Source organism: Furipterus horrens, unplaced genomic scaffold (genome assembly GCF_987537825.1).
Source record: "Furipterus horrens unplaced genomic scaffold, mFurHor1.1.pri manual_scaffold_17, whole genome shotgun sequence".
NCBI lineage: Eukaryota > Metazoa > Chordata > Mammalia > Chiroptera > Furipteridae > Furipterus > Furipterus horrens.
In genome coordinates, this window is record NW_028327187.1 from 9,217,981 (window position 1) to 9,240,732 (window position 22,752).

General features: G+C 38.9%; 1 protein-coding gene across 1 annotated transcript in view; it reads right to left on the reverse strand.

Moving 5' to 3' along the window:
• The window catches only part of OPHN1 (oligophrenin 1), a 237,036-nt gene that overhangs the window by 20,468 nt on the left and 193,816 nt on the right, over window positions 1-22,752 (reverse strand). Inside the window, exon 20 of the mRNA XM_090264307.1 lies at window positions 7,942-8,089. Within this exon, the coding sequence (XP_090120433.1) occupies window positions 7,942-8,089 (148 nt within the window). The remainder of the gene's footprint in view (window positions 1-7,941; window positions 8,090-22,752) is intronic.

Consider the following 22,752-nt stretch of genomic DNA (forward strand, 5'->3'; position numbering starts at 1 on the left):
CCCACAAAATCAATCTGTACATACCCCACTTCATAAGAGGGTCACACATCATATCAAATAGGGGATTCAATCCAAGATCTAAATATGATTTCCACCACGATATACCAACATGCTTTATTAAAAGGTATACACAATTCAAAAGAAAGTTAAGTGTCCCCAATCGTGTATTCTATTCATTTTTTGAAAAGACATCCGTTACTCCTTAACTATTTATATTGCCTTCAAAAGTCATTTGTAAAGCTATCTCAAATTTCAAGCTAAAAAAGTTAACAGAATTTCACTTCTTTCCTCATCCTCATTAAAGAAGAAACCAAGTAGCCATTTTGTGTTCTTCTAGCTTTTGTTCCCTGTAACAATAGTGCATGCTTTTCGGTTTCTGTGGGCTTAACTGACTTAAAGAGTTGAGACCGTAATGAGAGGCAGAGATACTCCCCCTACAAAAGAATTAACCTACAAAAGCAAATGCAAAAAATTTTTTAAACTAGTTCTCAAAAATTAATGCAGTCCCCTGAAACTGTTAATGAATCCCTGGTTGAGAACTCATTCTGTAAGGAGGCTATTGCCTTCCTTCGGAATAGAAAACCCAGATCAGAGTGTAGTGGTTAAGAACAGAGGTTCTGCTGAGATAAATAAGACCCAAAAGACATGTAAACCAACTGTAATGCCTGCATCTTACTTGGATCCTGATTTTTTAAAACATGAAATATGAGAAAATGAGAATTTGAACCCTAATTAGATAGGTAGTGATCTTAAGGAATTACTGTTAGTTTTTTTTTTTTTTTTCCCTTTTCTTTTAGGTATGATGATAGTACTATGACTTTGGTTACAAAGAATGCTAATCTTTCAGAGCTACATACTGAAACATTTATGGGTGAAGTGGCATGATGTTTGGGTTGAGGCAGCAGGTAGGGGTATACATGGAAAACAACTGGGAGAATGGTGGTAAATGTCAAAGCTGGGTAATAGGTACATGGGAAGAATGTTATTTTCTTTTTCAACTTATGTTTATGCATGAAATTCTCAATCATAAAATGTTAAAAAGAAAGACAGGCTCCGCAGATAGGTGCCCAGGTCTGATTCTTAGTTCTGCTTCTTACCGACTGTAGGATCTTGGCCAAGTTCATAACCTCTCTGTACCTCAGATTTTCTCCACAGTGACATGGGAATGATAACAGTATCTACCTATCAAGATTGTGGCGGGGTATACTTTTATCAGTCCCTGATACATAATAAACACTCAATAATTGTTAGTTATTATTTATACCCTTATAGTCTAAGTGGGGCAGCAAGGCAAAAGTTCCCATGTAGCAAGGAAGGACTAAGTCTTGCTGCAAAGATGTTTCCCGACAGAGTTTTCTTCCCCCTGGGAACCTCTCTCCAATCATTGCTACCATCGACAGACGGGTTGGGGCCAAGAGGAGTTCCTTTACACTTTCCTTGCCCTGGTCCCAGGGTAGATATGTGGCCCTGCTTTTCTTAACCCTAACACAGTTGATATCAGACCGGAGCAGTCAGACAAGAACATTACCAAAGGCTCACAAATAACATAAGGACATAAACACAGGAGTGCTGTGTAACTAGATCACGTGCTTCCAGGCCATGCCTTGTGGCAGAGGCCACCTTTAAACTTCTAGCACTTAGGAGGGACTGCAAGCACATTTACCCTCAAACCAATGAAGTGAACAGTGACAGGAATTCCTTCTCCCACATGCTTTGGGCTCAACATCTCAGTTACACGGTTACATCTGAATACTTTCATATTCTTGTGCAGAGACCCTAGAAAATTCTATCCCTGCTCTCCTTTCGGGGATACGACAGGGATTAGCCATCCCCTCCAGGTCCTGACAGTACACAGTGTCAGAGCGGCCACTACTTTCCACATGGGAAAGGATCTTTTCCTAGCTCACAGAAATAGGGGACAGAATGACAGCAGCAATGGGGACTCTGGAACTAGGCTGTTCTGCTCAGGGTTAACAATTCCCACTTTCTGCAATATGTTGCTTATTAACAATAAAGTGGCAATGATAATGATAGTGACAGTGATAATAATGGTAATGATAACAGATACCATTATTTGAGTACTTTCTCTGTTCCAGGTCCTGGTCTAAACACTATACATGGATTATCTCATGTAATCTTCAATACTAGTCTATAAAGTAGTAAGTCACCTCTTTTATTAGTCCCACTTTACAGATAAGGAATCCAAGGCACCAAGAGGTTTAATGTTACAAAACCAGTGTGGCAGAACTAGTTTTTAAAGCTTGAAGTCTGTTTCCAGAGTCCACACTCTTTCTGAGGAGAGAGTTCATCACTCCTTCCAATAATAAGAGTTCAACATCATCCATTTTTCCTAAACAGACATCTGTTTCCAAAGGAAAACACAGAGATGAGCTTCAGAAACTGCAGATAACTGGGAATAAATCTTTATCAGGGAGGCCTCACAACTAGGCGAGTGGCCAAGCGGGGGCCTCTGTTCTACGTGCGGGTAAGTGGTAGGGAGGAATGTTGGGAGGCTGCACACTAGTCCAGCAAGAGAAATAAATCAACTATTATCATACAAGCAGAATCATGAAAATAAGTGCCATGAGGAGGACAGTGCTAATTCTGTCTGACAGGCTGTGGAAGGCCTTGTAAAAGGGCTCACATCTGAGCCGCTATTTCAAGGACTACAATAGGAGGACAGAAGGGAAAAAGAGATTTCAGACAGAACAGCTTGGAGGAGTGAAAGATCATGGTTTGTCTAAGAAAATGTAAAATCCAAAGTTTAGTGTGGCCTGATCACTGAAGCCACTTTTAGATGAAAAGCGTGGGTAGCTGGAGATGAGGTTTTTCAGGTGGGCTGGGGTTACATCCTGAAGGGCATTAAATGCCATGTTCAAGAATATGAACTTTATCATTGGGGTGCAGAGGACCTTAACTCCTTTGCATGGAAATGGCATTATTACATGTGTTTTCAGAATATCCCTTTAGGTTGATTATGAAAAAAAGAGTGGGTTAGAGAAATCAGAGGTAGGAAGAGCAGATAGGGGACTGCTGATGAGAAGGATCTAAACCAGAGCAGCAGCAAAGAGAGATTCAACAGATGTTAAGGGGGTGGATGGACAGAGCTCATATATGGGGATATGAAGGAGTCCATGATGATGGTGGAATACTGTATATACAAGTGGAATAAAACGTTTAGGGGAAAAATAATGAACTGTCACTGGGAAAGAACCATGGTAATTAGAGGTGAGTAGAATTGGTTCCTTCTCAGAACAGTGTTTAGATAGGGGAGAGGAAGTACACAAATGGGCTCCGGAATCAGGTGAGTGCGAACTGTAACTCTGTCATTTAGCAGCTGTAAGAATTGGGCAAACTACTCATCCTCTCTAAGCCTCCACTGCCTTCACTATAAAATGGATCTAAATATATCTACCTCACATGGGAAGTGATGAGGAACTAAGTGAGTATAGATTCACATCCACTTAGGATGTCTATAATTCAAAAGATAACAAGTCATGGAACCAACATAACTGTCTGTCATCGGAGGAACAGATTTTTAAAAATGTGATATTTAAATAACTGCCCAGACCAGTTTCAAGGAGCTTTTCCCCTATGTTTTATTTTAGTAGTTTTACAGTGATAGGTCTTACATCTAAGTCTAACACATTTTGAGTTGAATTTTGGGTATGGTATGAGATAACAGTCCAATTTTTTTTTTTTCTTTTGCATGTGGATACCCAGTTTTCCCAACACCATGTACTGAAGAGACTATACTTTTCCCATTGTGTATTTAAACTTTGTTGAAGATCAATGGACCATAAATGTGTGGATTTATTTCTGGCTTCATTATTCTGTTTCACTGGTCTAAATGTCTATTTTTTCCTCACCATTTTGGTTTTTATTTCATCACCATTTACACCCTGCTAGACACTCTTTCATGCCAGTCTGATACTGTTTTGATTACTACATCTTCGTACTATACTTTGATATCAGAAAGTGTGATGCCTCCAACTTGGTTCTTCTTTCTCAAGATTGCTTTGGCTATTTGTGGTCACTTGTGGTACCATATTAATTTTAGAATTTTTTTTATTTCTAAGAGAAAAGACATTGGAATTTTTACAGGAATTGCAAAGAATCTGTAGATAGCGCTGGGTAGTATGGACATTTTAACAATTCATTCTTCCACTATATGAACACAGAATATCTTTCCCTTTATTTATGCCTTCTTCAATTTCTTTCATCAATGTCTTATAATTTGCAGTACACAGGTCTTGAACTCCTTGGTTAAATTAACTCCTAAGTATTTTTTTCATGATGTTGTAAATGGGATTATTTTACTAATTTCATTTTGTATAATTCATTGTTAGCATATAGAAAAGCAACCAAATTTTGTACGTTATATTGTGTCCTGCACTTTACTGAATTCACTGATTAGTTCTAACAGTCTTTTAGTGGAGTCTATCGAGTTTTCTATATATAAGATTATATCATCTGTAAACAGAGACAATTATACTTCTTCCATTCTGATTTGAATGCCTTTTATTTCTTTTTGTTGTCTAATTTCTCTGGTTAAGCACATTCAAATACTATGTTAAAAATAAACAGAGATAATAGACATCTTTGTTGCTGATCTTAGAAGAAATGTTTTCAGTTAGCTGTGGGCTTATTGTCCATTGCATTTATTGTTGAAGTACAATTTCTTATATGCCTAATTTGTTGAGAATTGTTATCATGAAAGGATATTAAAATTCATCAAATGTTTTTCCTGTATCTACTTAAGTGATCAATATGATTTTTAGCTGTCACTCTATCACTGTCACATTTATAGTTTTATGCTGAACCATCCTTGTATGTATCCCTGGAATAAATCCCATTTGATCAAGGAATAAATTCATTCTAATCTATTGATCAATTCAGTTTCTGGCATTATGTTGAGGATTTTTTCATCTGTGTTCATCAGGGATATTGGCCTGTAGTTTTCTTTTCTTATATTATCCTTGTCTGGCTTTGGTACCAAGGTAATGCTGACCTAATAAAATGAGTCTGGCCTGTTTCCCTCCTCTTAAATTTTTTAGAAGAGTCTGAGAAGAATTCGTATTAATTAATCATTAAATGTTTAGTAGATTTCTTCAGTTGAAAAAGACATCAGATTGTGAGACTTTCCATTGTTGGGTTTTTAATTTCTGACTCAATCTCCTTACTGTTATTGGTCTTTTGAGATTTTCTATTTCTTCATGATTCAGTCTTGGTAGGTTGTATGTTTCTAGGACTTTATCCATTTCTTCTGAACTATCCAATTTGTTGGTATATAACTATTCACAGGTGTCTATGATTCTATTTTTGTAATATCAGTTGTAATGTCTCCTCTTTCATTTATAACATTACTTATGAGTTTTCTCTTTTTACTTATTCTAAATAAATGTCAATTTTATTTATCGTTTAAAAAACTTAACTTCTTTGATGTTTTCTGTTGCTTTCCTGAACTCTATTTCTTTTATTTACAATCTGATATTTTCCCCCTTCCTTCTGCTAACTTTGGCCTTAGTTTGTTCTTTTTTCTAGTTTCTTGAGATTTAAAGTTAGATTATTAATTTGTGGTCTCGCTTTTTCTTGCTTAGGCTTTTGTCACAATAAAATTTCCTCTTGGAACTTCTGTTGCACCCCTTAAGTTTTAGTATTTTGCATTACCATTTTTTCTCATGACAGTTTTTTGATTCTCAATTTGATTTCTTCTTCGACCCGCTGGCTTTTTCAGGAGTATGATATTTAATTTCCACATATTTGTGAATGTTCCTATTTTTCTCCAGTTATTCATTTCTGAATTCATACCACTGTGGTCAGAAAAGATATTTGGTAAGATTTCAGTCTTCTTGAGTTTGTTAAGATTTGTTTTGTGGCCCAACATATGATCTATCCTGGAGAATTTTCTCAGTGTGCTTGAAAAAAGTATGTAGAATGCTGCTGTTAAATGGAATGTTATGTATGAGGTCTGTACAGAAGGTATCCAGCCACGTAATATGAAAGAGAGGCATTTATTGAATAAGACACAAGATACAAGAAACATTGCCCTCAGACCCCTTCGAAGTAGGCACCTTGGGACCTCACACAGTTCTCCCAATCAGCATCAGCTGCCCCATCGTATTTTCCTGAATCTCATTAATGGTCTGTAATCTCTTCCCTTTCACAGGTCATTTCAGTTTTGGGAAAAGCCAGAAGTCACAGGGCGCCAAATCTGGGCTGTAGCAGGCACGGAATCACCTGGGTGATTTTTTTGGAGGGGAACGCAAAATTTTTTATTTTATTTACTTCTTATTGTTGTTCACTTGAGTGATTTGATGTTTCACCAAAAAACTCTGAGGAAGCTGCCAATCAACAGGTGCCCATAACTGCAGTCTTCTGAATCATGTGAATAGTTTCAGCAGAAGAATGCTCAAGCTTCATGCAAAATCTGATGCAGATTCATTGCTCTCCTTGCTCAGTCATTTTGAATGCAATGGCCACACAGCACACATGCTCACTCTATGGTGTCTACCGCCCCCACTGACTAGTACAGTGAAGTCGTCATTGTTCACGCATGTGCACTCCAGTCCACTCTCCTTGGCTGCCAGGTTACATCGATGTCACGCAAACCATTCTCATTATATTAACAATGGCTGGATTTTTTCCAGGCAGACCTCATATACGTGTGTCAGCTTAAATTGGTTTAATATTGTTAAAGTGAACTGTTTCCTTACTGATTTTCTGTGTGGATGATCTATGCATTGTTGAAACTGAGGTACTGAAGTCCACTATTCTTATTTTATTGCTGTCTATTTCTCCGTTCATTTCTGTTACTACAATATTTGCTTTACATACTTAGGTGCTCAGAAGTTGGGAGAGGAGTGACACGGGTAGTGTAAAAATGTCCACCAGTTAGGGCACATGCCTGTGTTGAGGGTTCGATTCCAGTTTGGGGCACATAGAGAAGGACAGCAGTCGATGTTTCTCTCTCACATTGATGTTCCTCTCCCTCTCTTTCTCCCTCCCTTCCCCTCTCTCTAAAATCAAAAACTAAAAATTAAAAAATACGTTCTCCCTACCATATGCAATGAACCTTTTATTATTTTTGTGCTCCACCCAAGGAGCTAAAATCTCTCGGCTGGCTACCTACCATAGCTCTCATGAAGGTATCTTGATGCATGGATGGTTTCTCAAATTGTTGTTACTGTGAGGGGACATGCTCTGGAAACCACTATTCAGCCATTTTTACTGACATTACTCTTCCGTGTCATCTGCATTTGAAATTAAAATCTAGAACTTTCAGAAAGCACACTGCTCACCCATTTCTTTTCCCTTGTTGTTGCTGTAATTGTTTTTTAAGTACTATATTTAATTGATAACGTTGTTACAGTTGTCTGGATTTTCCCTCCTTCCCGAAGAACTTACATTCTCACCCATTTCAATGTACTGAGGTACAGACCTAAGAACACCTTGGATCTTCCAGTGGCCCCCTAAAGGATCATGGTAACTAGCGTTACCAGTTTATCCTTGTCCTATCCACTGCCAAAGGACTCCTTTGCTCTCTGGGCCCCAAATTTTAAAACCTTGCTTTGTATGGCCCAGGAGACAAAAAAAAAAAAAAAAGTCTTATCTTTGCATGGAGAAAAATGGCCACCCCTCCACTTCTGCCCTCTTTGTGTCTGATCACTGTCTTCTTTTTCTTTTTAATTTATTTATTTGTTTGGTTGTTTATTTATTTATCTTTAGAAACAGAGGAAGGGAGTGAGAAAGGGAGAGAAGCATCAATGTGTGGTTGCCTCTCATGTGCCCCCAACTGGGGACCCGACCCGCAACCCAGGCATGTGCCCTGACTGGGAATCGAACCAGCGACACCTGGATCACAGGCCAACGCTCAATCCACTGAGCCACAGCAGCCAGGGCCGAGATCACTGTTTTCTTAAGGTGAACTTTACTACTGACCTTCACTTCCATCCAGGGGAAAAGGATAGAAAACAGTCCTTTCCCGCAGCAAGCGCTTCGAAATCGTGATTGGTTTGTGCCTTCTTGCTGTCACTCGAGGTGGAGGCACTGGGGGTGCGGCACTCTCCTCAGGTGGACCTGAATAGATCTGCAAAGGGGGAATATTTGCAGGAAAGAATGAAAAAGATCAAGTTTTTGTCTCCCTAATGCTAACTACTACTTCATGCCCACTAGGGTTACATCTAGAGTCTGCCATAGCGATTTTAAAGTGACTAAAGGAACTGGGACATTGTCTTAATCCCTCTAGCGTCTAAGCCAGTGTTTAGAAGTACCTCTGCAAGCTGGAGGCACAGGACCTGGCATTTCTCAGTGTGGAGGAAATAATACAGACAAAAACTCCACCATCAGCACTGGATTTGCCACTTACTGCCTGGGAAACCTTAGTCAAGTCACCTCCCATCTCTGAGCATCACCCACCTCCAAGGGTGCAGTGAGAATCCAGTGAAAACTGTAATCGAGTTACATTGTATGGGTAGGGGTGGGGTGTGGTGATAACTCAGCATTTCTAAAACTAAACACACTTAATTCTTTTCTTATAGCTGATTATTACTTAAAGCAATGCTATTGTCCAAGGCAGAAATATGGAAATTATTATCCAAGCATCCGCCATCTCTCTCACATCACACAGCCATTAGTAAACAAGTCTGATCAATTATATATCCTTAATATCTCTCTAGTCTACCAGCTCTGTTCACTACTCCTGCCTCAGTTCAGAATCTCCTCATGTCTCTCTAACATTAATACAGGAGTCTCTTAACTGTTCTCTGCACCTCCTGTCACTCCTTCCTTTAATCTGTCTACCAAAGTATGGATAGAGTGACTTTTCTAAACTCAAAATATAATTTTACTACTCTTCTGCTGAAAAGATTTCACACTTATTCCTTTTCCAACTAAAATTAGGAAAAGAGAGTATAACATAGAGATTAAACGAGTTAGCTATGAAACTGGACCACTCTCATACCATATAAAAAATAAATGCAAAATGGGTTACGGACTTAATTAAATGTAAGGCCTGAAACCATAAAACTCTTAAGAAAAAAAACCCACAGGAAGTAAACTGTTTGAGATCAGTCTGAGTAATATCTTTTTGGATACAACCCCTCAAGCAAAGGAAACAAATGCAGAAATAATTTTAAAAAAGACTTCATTAAACTAAAAAGCTTGTGCACAGTGAAGGAAACCTTAAACAAAACAAAAAGACAACCTACTGAATGGGAGAGTATATATTTGCAAATAAGGTATCTGATAAGGTGTTGATATAAAAAATACATAAGAAACCCATACAACTCAATAACAAAAAGTAAATGATCCAGTTGAAAAATGGGCAGAGGACATAAAAAGACATTTCTCCAATGAAGGCATATAGAAGATCTACAAACATATAAAAAGAAGCTCAGTAACACTAGTAATAGGAAAATACAAATCAAAACCACAGTGAGATACCACCCCACAGCAGACAGAATGGTTATTATCAAGTCAACAAACAAGTGCTGGCAAGGATGTGAAGAAAAGGGAATCTTTGTGCACTGTTGGTGGGAATGCTGACTGTTGCAGGCCCTATGAAAAGCATTATGGAGATGTGTTACCAAACTAAAAATAGAACTAATTATACAATCTAGTGATTCTACTTATGGGAATTTATCCAAAGAAAACAAAAACACTAATTTGAAAACACATATGCTGTGTTCATTGCATCATTATTTACAATAGCCAAGCTATCAAAGAAACCTAAGTGTCCACTGAAAGATGAGTGAATAAAAAGGATGTGGTATACACACACACACACACACACACACACACACAATGGAATATTACACAGCAATAAAAAAGAGTAAAGTATTGCCATTTGTGCCAACACGCCTGGATCTAGAGAGTATCATGCTAAGTGTAATAAGTCAGACAGAGAAAGACAACCACCGTATAGTTTCACTTATATGGAGAATCTAAAAAAATAAAACAGCAAAACAAAAACAGACTTATGAAAACAGGGGTAGTTACCAGAAGGGAGAGTGTAGGGTGATGGGTGAAAAGGGGAGGGGAATAGAGTAAATAATATTGTGCTAAGTCTACATGGTGGCAAATGATTACTAAATTCAGTTGGGTGATGACATTGTAAGGTAGATAAATGTCAAATCACTATATTGTATACCTGAAACTAATTTAACCAATCTAAGATTGCATACTAACTATACTTTAAAAAAGAGTCAGCTTTGAGTCAGAATCAATTGCGTTGAGGCTTTGCCACTTACTAGCTACACAATCTTGGGTGAGGTACTTATGAAACTTTTTGAGCCTCAGACTTTGCATTTCCCAAACCTTAGTTGCAAAATGAGCATAATGATACCATCTATCTCAAAGGGCTGTGATGATTGATTGAGAAAATATATGTAAAGAGCTTAGTCTAGGATGCATTAAGTACTTGAAAAATGTTAAGTATTCTAACTATGAGCAAGCCTAATAAGGATTTAAACCCATGTTTCCTTAGAGGAAGAGGGAGGGAGAGAGGAGATGAAGAAAGAGGATAGAGTCCTAGCTGATATGGCTCAGTTCATTGGGTGTCATTCCATAATCAAAAGGCTGTAGGTTCGATTCCCAGTCAGAGCATATGTCTACGCTGCGGGCTCGATCCCTGGTCTGGATGTAAATGAGAGGCAACCAATCAATGTTTCTCTCTCACATTGATGTTTCTCTCTCTCCCTTCCTCTCTCTCTCTAAAAGCAATGGAAAAAATGTCCTCAGGTGAAGATAAAAATGACAAAAAAAAAAAAAAGAGGGTGAAGGAAGTGGAGGAGGGAAGGAGGTTGATATTGGAGCAATAAGGGATGATGTGGTTATGTGCTATGCAAATCAAAAATTGTGGACTTGACACCTGATGATTCTTTAAGGTCTCTTCCAGATTAAATTATTTCATTTCCCTCCTCCAGTAATACAAAGTATTCATTTCTCATCAACCAATATCTTTCCTCAGAGCCTGGTCTTTTTCATGGAGCTACCCAGCCCCCAACATGGGCTCACTAACTCCTAGGGCTAGTAATGAGAGCTGCTAATTCCCTCTGGAAAGGGTGAGTTTACAGGCCTTGTCTCCTCCAAGTAGACCGAGACATTGTTTGGGAGCCTTTTGAGATCAGTTCTGCCAATGTGCCAGTAGGCAGGCCTCAGAGAAGATGCTCAAAAAGTCTAGAAACACAGAGGGGTCCCTTTATACTGCATATCCTGTCTAAAATTAAAACATAGCCCGGATAACCCTACAGTCAACATGGATTGCAACATCTTCCCCAAAGCTGGCCTACAGATGTAAACCTTGGAGCCAAGCTTTAATGTGGAAATGCTGGCAATTACTGTGGTAGGAAGATTCCATTGATCTGTCTCTCTATTCTGTGGGTCCTCCAAAGGCCACACTTCATATCTCTTTTAAATGATAAGCTTTAACCAATTTGTTACTGCCATTCTCTTTGAGAAGAATAATAGAGTAAATGATCATTCCCAGTAAAATATAGGATCCATGAAATAAGGGCCTCTGTTTTGTTTGCAGGTATATCCCTAGTGCCTAGAACTTTGCTGGTATGTAGCAAAAATTTAGTAAGTATTTATTAAATTAAGGGATATCATTAGTTCTTTGAAAACAGGACTACCAAGTACAGATATAACTAGTGACTGGGCTTCAGAAAGAAAACCCAGGAAAATCTCCATAGTTTCCCTTAGGAGATGAGAAAAGAGAGATGATGGGCCCATGATCTCTGAACTTACTTTTGACAGCCCAATTTTAATGAGGAGAAAACTTTTAGAGATGAAAAAGCAGTTAGAGGAACCCCAGAAAAGAAACTCAGCCTACTCAGTTCCCTACTGACTTCTTAAGTATGCATGAAAAGACTTATTCAGAGCATATTCTGAGAAATTAATAACAATATACCCTTTGAAGAGAGAAGAAACAGATCTAACCCTAAATGAACGTGAAACTCCTAGTGTGTGAAGCTTTCTTCTAGGGAAGGATGGGACCAAATACCACGTGGAATAGCATACAAAACTAACTCCTCTGTATCCCATGCAATCATTGTAAAGGGAAAGTGACAGCAGTAGCAGGAGAAGGCATAAATGGTGGTATCAGCTTGCTGACCTAGAAGACTGACTAAAGCATGGCTTTGGTGGAACAACTTTTTCCAAGTTCAAGCCAAGGCTCAGAACTGTCTTTAATAGTGAACTCCTGCTGACACAATGTCCACTATGTGTCAGTTACAGCTCTAAGTGCTTTGCATATATGAATACATTTATTGATTGTTCACAAAGTCCTTTCTCTGAACTTCCAAAGAGAATTTGGGCCTAACACATTCCCCAAATTCCATCCCAGAAGAAATTCCTCTATCTACCTTTTTCATAGGATTAAAGGAGAGCAACAACTGGACACATACATGAAAAGTTGAAGAAATCATTAAAACTTGACAGGGTATAAGCCCTCCTTTTCCTTCCTCTGGACACCGGAGTGGCTCTTCCACAGCTGAAAACCCACGCAGGAATTCTTAACTCACATATAAACTAAGTCAATTCACTAGGAAGAAGACTAGAGCGGAGATCTGAGGCCAAAGGGCTGTCTAAAAATTAAGAGTGTGCATTGGCCAAGGTCACCTGATAGCAAGTGGCAGGGCTTTGATATGAACTCAGATTTGTCTGACTTTAAGGTAAACACTCATTCCACTGTATAACATAGAAAGAAACAATTTAAGTTTAAAAAAATAATTCCTTGGGTGCAAACAGTGTCAGGCAAAACTTCTTTCCCTTGTGTCCAAAACTCCAGCAAGAAGACAGAATGATTTGGCTCTCTGCAGACTGGTTAAGAACACGTAGGGGTTTGTCATCTTTGATAATGACTCAGGAAAGATCCCGGAGGATATACAGAGCAGAATGAGGCAAAATAGTGCTGTTTTTCTTCCCCCAAAGCAGAGTTAGCACTGAGTGAATGTTAGTTGAATTGCATTTTAAAGTCCTGGTCTAAGAGAACAAAATAGCCCAGGAAAACTACTCCACTCTCCTGAGCCTTGGCTATCGCCTGGGGTTGTAGTCAGGAGTCCAACTCCCAGGAATCCTTTTTCTTAGGTCTCAGGAGGACTAAAGTTGGATGGTAACATCTGTTGGGCTTTGAGGCACAACCAAGAGAAGTATCACCTTCACTGGGCGGAGGGGTTCTTGAACTGCTTGCCTGAGTTTAGTCACATATTAACCCCCTGCCAGTTTCTTCTGTGTCAGGCCTGCAGGTGTCACAGAGAAGAAACGTAACGTAAGGCAATCATTTTTCAACTGCCAAAAGCCACGGTATCCAGACTCATTCAAACTCTTGGACATTTTGGAAGAACTGAGCAACTATCCAGATTCTCCCCAGATGCCGCATCAAGGCTGTAAACAGCACGTTGTTCAAAAAGCTCCAAGACTTGGCCCTGATACATCCCAGATTTCCACCAAGTCTCCATTTATACTCTGGCTGAGGCTGTGTTGCACTTTCTGGGAGCTGGTTATATGAGCAAAAACTGTCCTCTGAATTTCATTAAAAACAAAGGTGGTGATGGGGTCAAAAAAATGAGCTCTTAGCATTTGGCACAGACCGTTTTAAACATCAAGTGTGTCACCAAGGTTTCATGGAGTATGCACAGAACTTTGGAAATGTCATGTCTGTTGTTACCAAGAGCCAACTTTTTTGTACGAGGGTTGTCACCCAGTCTGTCTTTGGTCTCTGCAACACTCTTTAAGGCCTTTCTAGATGGAACATTCTGGAATCTTATTCACTCTACCCATACATTATGCTTATGGCAAAAGTGACGTCCCAACAGGGAAGTGATTTACCCAAGGCTCCAAAGCTAGTAGTAGGTGGTAGAACTGAGACTAGAACCCAAGAATTCTAATCTCCAATCTTGTGTCCTATTCCCTTAAAACACGGTGCCTCCTACATGAAACAGTTTTATACTCCCACTGAGTATATCGGACAGGTCTATAACCCATGCCCTGTCTGTTGATCCACTCCCCTGGGCAGCTGCCTTGGAAAGAGAATACAGTACTGAAGGAAGGAAAGCATGAAGTCAGATCCTGATAAGGACACCTCCATCCACTTGGCATGGGTTATGTGGTTTCTCCCAAGAATGGCATGGCCTATTTCAAGTGGAATTTTACTTTTAGACTTATTTAGGATGCTTTTAGGCTTGGGAAGTGAGGAGTTTCTGTATCATTGACAACCACGAATTAAAAATTATCTAAGGGCTTTTAAGAAAAGTCCCTTTGACTATAAAGACTTAGTAAATACCAAGGTAAAAGGATTGGAAGAACACCATAATTAAGACAAAGTTAATCTTCTGTCAGTACAGTCAATGGGTGGTAGTATAGAGCATGGGATGTATTAAAATTTGGTAGGAAATGCTATGTACAAAATTCTTGACATATTTATCTCACTGAGTCCTCCCAACTGAGTGAGGAACGTCTGCTTATTACTTCCTTTTTGAAAATGAGGGCGGAAAGGCTCAGGGAGGTACGCGGGCTTGTTGAAGACCACCCAGCTAGCAAAGGATGGACCTGGAATCCAACTTCAGGGTCATTGTCTGGTTCCAAAGCTATTTTTTTATTCTTTCCACAATATTCTCACCTCCAGGGATACTTGTAAAACTGACAGAGGTAGCCTTGGAATTTCAAGGTTATTTTAAGAAGTCTTAACACAAGAAAGTAGCGGTGATCCAGCCATAATCCCCCAAATTTCAGGAGCAAAGAAAAGTCCCCCTCAGTCTCAATGCTCCTTCACTGATTTCTGGATTCTGAAATTCCCATACTCAGAATCACCAGACGGAGGAACCTGAGTTGGCTTCAAGTCTGGCTGCCACAGTACACCTATCTGGCGCTCTAGCACACTGGCCACAGTCTTTCTGAATTATCCAAACTCTGATGTTCAAATCTGAGACTCAGACTATTTGAAGAGGCGCAGCAAAGGTAAAGATACATGACAGGAGAAAAAATCACTGGCCACTAGAAGAAATGGACTATAGATCTTGAGATCTTTTTTCAAATTCTCAAAAATATGATCCTGTATTTATTCTCTCTCTCTCTTGCTCCTCCTTCCATGCTCAAAATACAATAAAAACAAATTTTTAACTTTGACAGTCCATAACAAATTAAATCACTCTTGGCCTCAGTTTACCTTTAAGTAAAATTAGGGATTATCTCACAGAAGTTATGAGGATATAATGAGATGTTGAATGTCAATACTTTAGCACAGTGCATGGCACATAGCAAGCTCTCAAAAAATGCTAACTGTTATAGTTATTATTTCAGAGCCAGCTGGGGAGAAGAAAAGGAAGCAAAAGGTATTGTCACCTTTTGCTGAATCTTGAGGATAATTCTTAGGGTGACAGGAATCAAAAGAGTGACTCATGCGGACTGTTTCAGCTCTTCGAATGTTGAGGTGGGGTAAAGCCTAGCTGCATCCTACACTTGTTACACTATCTCATCAAGCTTCAAGAGGCTTATTCATTTCAAACAGGTCCTGACCTCACTTCAAAGCTAAGAGAACTAGGTCTTTGGAAAATGTGTGAGAAGATCTTCACAATTCAGACAGAATTGAAAACTTGAAGGTATTTTCAAAGATTCGCTATGACTAATAAACACATCTGAAGTTTCTCAATATTAATGATTTTCTATCCAAAGATACATTTTCTTTCTTCAGGCTACACTTTGCTCTTAACATTCACTACTTAAAAGATATTTTTTCTCTGAAAATTCATTTGCAAATGGCTGCCATTTGCAAATCCCCACCTAACTACATATTAGAATCTGAAAAAGTCCTCACATGTACAGGCTAATAAATACCTTATATTAAATAACTTTTAGCTTAACTTTATCATTTCATAAATTAAAGGCAATGAAGTAGACATCTGGCTTCATTCGATTTTCTCTGTCTATGTACGTGTATGGGTGTGTGTACACAGAGATATATTTTAAAATATATAACATATAAATCTGTAAAGCACAAATCTATATTTATATGTACTTCTATTTTTAAATATCTACCTACCTATCTTTCCAAAAAGCAGTAGAAGGAAATATATATCTATGCTCTTGCTGCCCTCTAGTGGCACACCAAGATTCACAGAAACCACATTTCAAAGAGAAAGGAAGACCAGACTAGGAGCAGAAAGGACTATTTCTTCTGGGTTGCCAGACAGTGTACCTGAGAAACACATAAATCAGAGTTGTTCTTTAAAAGGACTCTTGTTTGCCTCTCCAAACCCATTACATGGCTACGACGTTGGGTTTTTCCTGGCCAAGGTCCCATTTGGCCATTTGGGACCATAGGCAGCATTTGAGTTCCCACAAATCCAGCTGTCTCTTGCCAATTTACAAGTAGAACTGCCCTTAACCGTCTCCATGTATACCACTCAGTTCCCTCAACCATGGCTTCTAACCATACATACATCTTCAGAGATAAGATCAAAATCCACTTTCACATACATTGGTACTAGATTTCCTAATTATCTTGTAAACAATCAATTATTCTCCCAGAAAACTATATTTAAGGCAGTAACGTAAGATCTTGCAGGATTATAAAGTAGCCTCCAACCCAGTAAAAGAGGAAGATTGGCAATAAGGAGAGAAGTCAAGGGAGGTTAGAAGAGCTGAGTCAACATCGGTGTTGCAAAGACAAGTACAACTACTCACTGTAGTCTTTAACGTCTCACACAAAACAGACTCCCATTCCCTGAGCTGCAGGCTCAACCCAACTGACCTGGATTTAACTCTTGGCGATGCTACTCACCACAATCCATCCCTCTGTTTCCAAAGCCAGAAAAATGGAAATAATATGTATCACTCCCAGAGTCAGAATAAGGACTAAATGAGATCAAAGTACATTGGCCCACACCGGGCACAGAGCCTGATTCTGTGTTCTTTGAACAACAACAACAACAAAAAAAAAAAAAATCTAAATTGAAAGAGGCAAAACTGCTGGTTCCTAGCTCCAATGCAATGATCTCCGTGGTAGAAAAAAAGAAAAACAGCCAAGGCTAAGTTGTGCAATTAAGAAGATTAGTTTGCAAAGCACACGGGAGACAACTGGTCGACTTTAGGGCCACTACCCAAGTTCTTTTCAAAACTGGTTGGGAAGAACGGTGGGGGTAGCTGGGGGTGTGGTTAAGTTCCAGAAAGTAGATGAAGGGGAACAGAGCTGGAGAAATAGAAATTGTCATCACAACTGCAATAGGTAAAAGAGGACCACAGGTAAAACGAAGAGCCTGGACCAGAAGGTCTTCAAGCTCACTTTCTAGTTCTACTATTGAAATAGATCTATCCTGTCGTAGTTTTCTTTCCCCTTACGGGAGATAACTTGCTGTCTTCAACACTAAATTGCAAAGAACTGCCTACAGAGCTGACCTCTGTCTTCCTCTGTAATTACTGACAGTTAGCCACCGCCTCCAAAAAGTTTGAAAACAGAAGTCAGTGCAAATTGCCTCTGCATCTAAAAGTGGCAGCAGCATCGGGTACGTAGCCCTCGATAAGATGGGAAGAGAGAGAACTTAAGAATGACTGACATTGTTCTAGGGGTCAGTGTAGCACGGATCTTCTTCTCCCTTCGCTTACCCACCAGAGAAGAAATAATTTAGAGAAGATGATTTAAATTGATTTGGGGGTGGGGAGTGGAACAACTGTAATAGAAAAACAATAAGTAAATCAAAATTTAAAAAATTCTTTAAAAAGACTTAGACATGGAACCCTTTAAGTATCAATTATTGTGAAGCATTTAAATTTTATTGACAGACCCTGGATATTCTTAAAAGAAAAGCTGAGGAGCAGGGATGTCAGAAACTTAAAACTAGTATGTGTAAGCCTTTTTTTATTAAAGAGCGAGTATAAATGGAAAAAAAACACATTACTAAAATTATACTATATGTCAACTGAAAATCATATCCCATTAACGGAACAACTTGGCAGGAACATATAATCCCTGAATCTTGCAGACAGCATCAATTCTCACATATATTATCTCTTTTAATCCCCACAACCATTCTATGAGGTTATACCTACAAGGTCCAGAATATCTGACACCTATCAGTTTGCTCTTTTAAAATAAACAATTTGATAAGGGTATAATAACCTGGGATTCGTTTCATATCTCCATATATTTCATATGAATAAATTCACAAATCAGAAAAGATCCTTGGTTATTATGTATTTGTTTAGAAAACATGGTCAGAGTACATCTTTGATATCACACAAAGGTCAAAACTTTAATTATTTAACACATATGACAGTTGTTTATACAAGGGTCTAACAACTTCACTCAAAAGCTGATCACCAGTTACTAAAACTAATCTCCTATTGGACCATGGGGGTAACAGGAAAGCAGTACTTTAATTGCTCTTCAAATCACCCCACAGAGTATACTTTTGATATCCTGGCCAAAAGCACAGCAGAATCACTTTTATGAACTCAGTGGGGATTTAAGGTTATTCATTGAAAATGGATTTTCTGGTAAAAGTGAAGTTGGCATTTCCCCTAAAAATTATAGAGATTAACAACAACAAAAAAACACCCTATTTTGTTAGACTCATGATGGGAGACTAAGCGTGCTGGTGTTAGTCTTGGGTCCATTTGTAAATTTATTAGAACATTTAAAATGCAATGAATCATGCACTGAGCTTCCATGGCTCTCTATTGACTTCAGGACAAAGACCAAACTACTCATCAAGCCTGCAAGATGTATTAGCTGAGCCCCAAATGCTAGCATTAGAAAAAATATCCTCTACAAAAAAAAAAAAGAAAAAATATCCTCTGAAATAAAATCATGGCCTATGTGAATGACTCTCAGAAATTCTTACCTCAAAGTTCTTTGGCTTTCTCATGACCAATGAATGATCTTTACCTCTCTTTCAAGTACCCATTTTCCATGAACAGAACAAATATCTCAAGGTAGTATAGTAGAGACCTAAACTGTGTAGTTCTAAATTTGAGCATCAGTACTTACTCTGTGACCCTGGACAAGTCACAACTTCTCTGTGCCTTGGATTTTCTTATGTGAAATTATGTGTAAATGTCCTAAAATGTGTAAAGATCTTCCAACAGTGTTTGACACATAGTAGGGGCTTTATAAGTATTAGCTAGTGCTTTCTTGTCATCACGTGGAAATTTGCTTCATCTCTAATGCTCAGAATACTAGTCTCCAAATCTGATGACAACTTTCTGTCCTTCTAGAAATGCCATGCCTTCACTTTCCCTATTCCTGGTCTTCAACACTGAGACCTCTAATTCCCTTGATTCTTCCACTCTTTCTGTCTACCAGTTCCCTCACTTCCTTCCCCTCTTTTTCAGTTTGGTCTAAAGGGTGGGTAATAAAAACTACCAACACACTCAGCCATTTTTGGTCCCTGTTCATGTTCTGCCAATTCCCTAAAAACACCAATTCTGAAAAAAGCACACAATTAGTCTTTTTTAGTTCTACATTCTGGCTTTTGAGCAGTGCTGTGGGGTGTGAAGTCTCACCAGGGGTGGTACCACTCTAGATTTATGGTTTACATTTTCCTTAACAACAACCCTTTAAAATGTCCTTTGTCAGCTCTCTCTCCATTCCTTTAATAGACTGCTCTAAAGCTCCTCTGCCTCTCCTCATGCCTCCAGCCCTATATCCATTTTCCCTTACTCTCAGCATATAAAAATAAGCTTAATTCTATTTGAGAAAACAAAGTGCAGGAATCGTAATCTTCCTCAATTTTCACAGACACTGGTTCCTTGTGCCCCCAGATGGCAAACTCATATGCATCTGTTCCTACCTCCCCCTTCTCCTTCCAACAAAGGCCATCCAAAGCCCGTCTTTCCTCAAGTAATCTGGAGGCCATCTGCTCAAAGCTCCTTAGGACCCTCCCTCCATCAATAGCCTTCTCTCTCACTTGGATCTTGTTTTTTCAATCACAGTTGCAATACGATATTATACGAGTTTTAGTTGTACGGCATAGTGATTAGACATTTACATAACTTACAAAGTGATGGATCCCCTTGGTAAGTCTAGTACCCACCTGACGCCATTCATAGTTATTACAGTACTACTGACTATATTCCCTATGCTGTCCTTTACATCTCTGTGACTATTCTGTCACTACCAAGTTGTATTTCTTAATCCCGTCACCTTTTTCTCCCAACCCTCCACCCCCCACCCATCTGGCAACCATCATTTTGTTCTCTGTATCTATGAGTGTGTTTCTATTTTGCTTGTTCATTAGATTCCATATATAAATGAAACCATACAAGTCTTTCTTGGACTTATTTCACTTAGAATAATACCCTGTAGATTCACCCATCCTGTTGCAAATGTAAGATATCATTCTTTTTTATGGCTGAGAAATATTCCGTTGTATATATGTACCACATCTTTATCCATCTGTCTATCAATGAGTACTCGGGTTGCTTCCTTATCTTGTCTATTATCAATAATGCTGCAATAGACATAGGGATGTATGTAGCCTTTCAAATTAACTGTTTTGGATTTCCTCCGATATATATCCAAAAAATGAGATGGCTGAGTCATAAAGTAGTTCTATTTTTAAATTTCTGAGGAGCCTCCATAGTGATTGTACCAATTTGCGATACCACCAACAGTGCACAAGGGTTCCCTTTCCTCCACATCCTCACCGATACTGTTTGTTGACTTACTGACAAGAGCCATCTTGGCAGGTGAGAGAACACACAGATGGCCAACAGACCTATGAAAACATGCTCAACATCACTGATCACCAGAGAAATGCAAATTTAAACCACAATGAGATATCTCTCACTTGGCTCTTCAGTCTCTTGGCTCTTCAATCTCTTCCTATACACAAGTTCTAACCCTGCTCCTGGTTTATAAACATGCACAAGTTGCCCAGTCTTAAAAAGATTCTCTCTTGAATCAATGTCTCTCTAGCCACTGCCCCCAATTTTCCTTTTCCTTAACAGCCAAGCTATTTGATGCTCCATTTCCCATTCAATATTTTAAAATAGCAGATTATAAAATATTTCAGATCAATAAAAGAAATTAAAATAGTATAACAAAAAAATCCTGTGTCACCACCACTTGCTTTAAGATCTTTAACCTTGCCCTGGCTGATGTGGCTCAGTGGTCTGAGTGCCAGTCTGTGAACCAAAGGGTCACTGGTTCGATTCCCAGTCAGGGCACGTGCCTGGGTTGTGGGCCAGGTCCCCAGCTGGGGGCGTGTGAGAGGCAACCATGCATTGATGTGTCTCTCCCTCTCTTTCTCCCTCCTTTCTCCTTTCTCTAAAAATCAATAAATAAAATATATTTTTTTAAAAAGACCATCATTAACCTTCACCAGTCACACCCCTTTTCTCTTCACAGAGGCAACTCAGTGCACAAGAACAATAAGCACACATTCAAATGTCAACTCAATACAATCTGCCACCCCCATCTCTCAACTGAAATGAACAGCTGCTATGAACCAAAATGTGTCTCCTTGAAATTCATGCTTTGAAGCCTTTACCCCACCTGTGACTGTACTTGGAGATAGGGCCTTTGAAAGGTAATAAGGGTTAAATGCGGTCATAAATGTGGAGTCTAATCCAATATGACTTGTGTCCTTAGAAGATGAGAAAGAGACACTAGGGAAGCACACGCACAGAAAAAAAGACTACGCGAGGACACAAGCCGAGGAGTGAGGCCTCAGGAGAAATCAGCCCTGACTCGATTAGCACCTTGATTTTGGGCTTCCAGCCTTCGGAACTGTGAGAAAATAAATTTGTAAGGTTTAAGTTACCAAGTGCATGCATTTTGTTATGGCATCCTAGCAAACTAATATAACAACCAAAAGGGTATGGAAAGATATCCAATCTCATTAATAATTTTAATGAATAAATTTAAAATTTGAAAACAATGAAATATTCACTTAGCAGCTGAATAACATTAAACCATTTGGCAATATTCAGTTTACTGAAGATGTGAGAAAACAGGCCAGATACTGATGGTGCCAGGATATATCAATAAAACTTTATAAAAATTTTTATTTTGAAATAATTTTAGGCTTACAGAAAAACTGAAAAATAGTAGTGTTTCTGCATACCCTTTCATCCAGATTCCCCTCATGTTAACATCCTATAACCGCAGTGCAATTATTAAAGCCAAGAACTTAACATGTACACAATATTAGCTAATCTATAGGTTTGCATAAAATTTTGTAAGTTTTTCCAGTTAATGCCCTTTTTATGGTCTAGGGTGAAATCCGGAGTCCCATATGACATTAAGTTTTCATGTCACCGAATACTTTCCTCCAGACTGTGATGGTTTCTCAATATTTCTTTGTCTTTTACAACCATAACACTTTTGAAGAGTATTGATACTCTTGAAAACAATGATACCCAAGATGTCCATAATCCATAGAACCTGTTACTATGTTACGCACATGACAAAAGAGACTACAGATATGATTAAGGTAAAAATTTTGAGATGAGAAGATTATCTTGAATTCTCTTAAGTGGGCCCAATATAATCACAAGTGTCCTTATAAGAGAGAGACAGGAGGTTCAGAGAGACTGGGGAATGTTATCACAGAAGCAAAGGTGGGCGAGAGAGAGAGAGAGACAGAGAGATTGATTTGAAGGTGCTAGGCTTTGGGGTAAGGGCCCACAAACCAAGGAATGCAGGGGGCTTCTAGAAACTGGAAAGTGGCTAGCTAGAAAAGAGCTGCAGCCTGCCAACCAACTTTATATGCCTGACCTCTAGAACTGTTAAGACAATACATCTGTTATGCT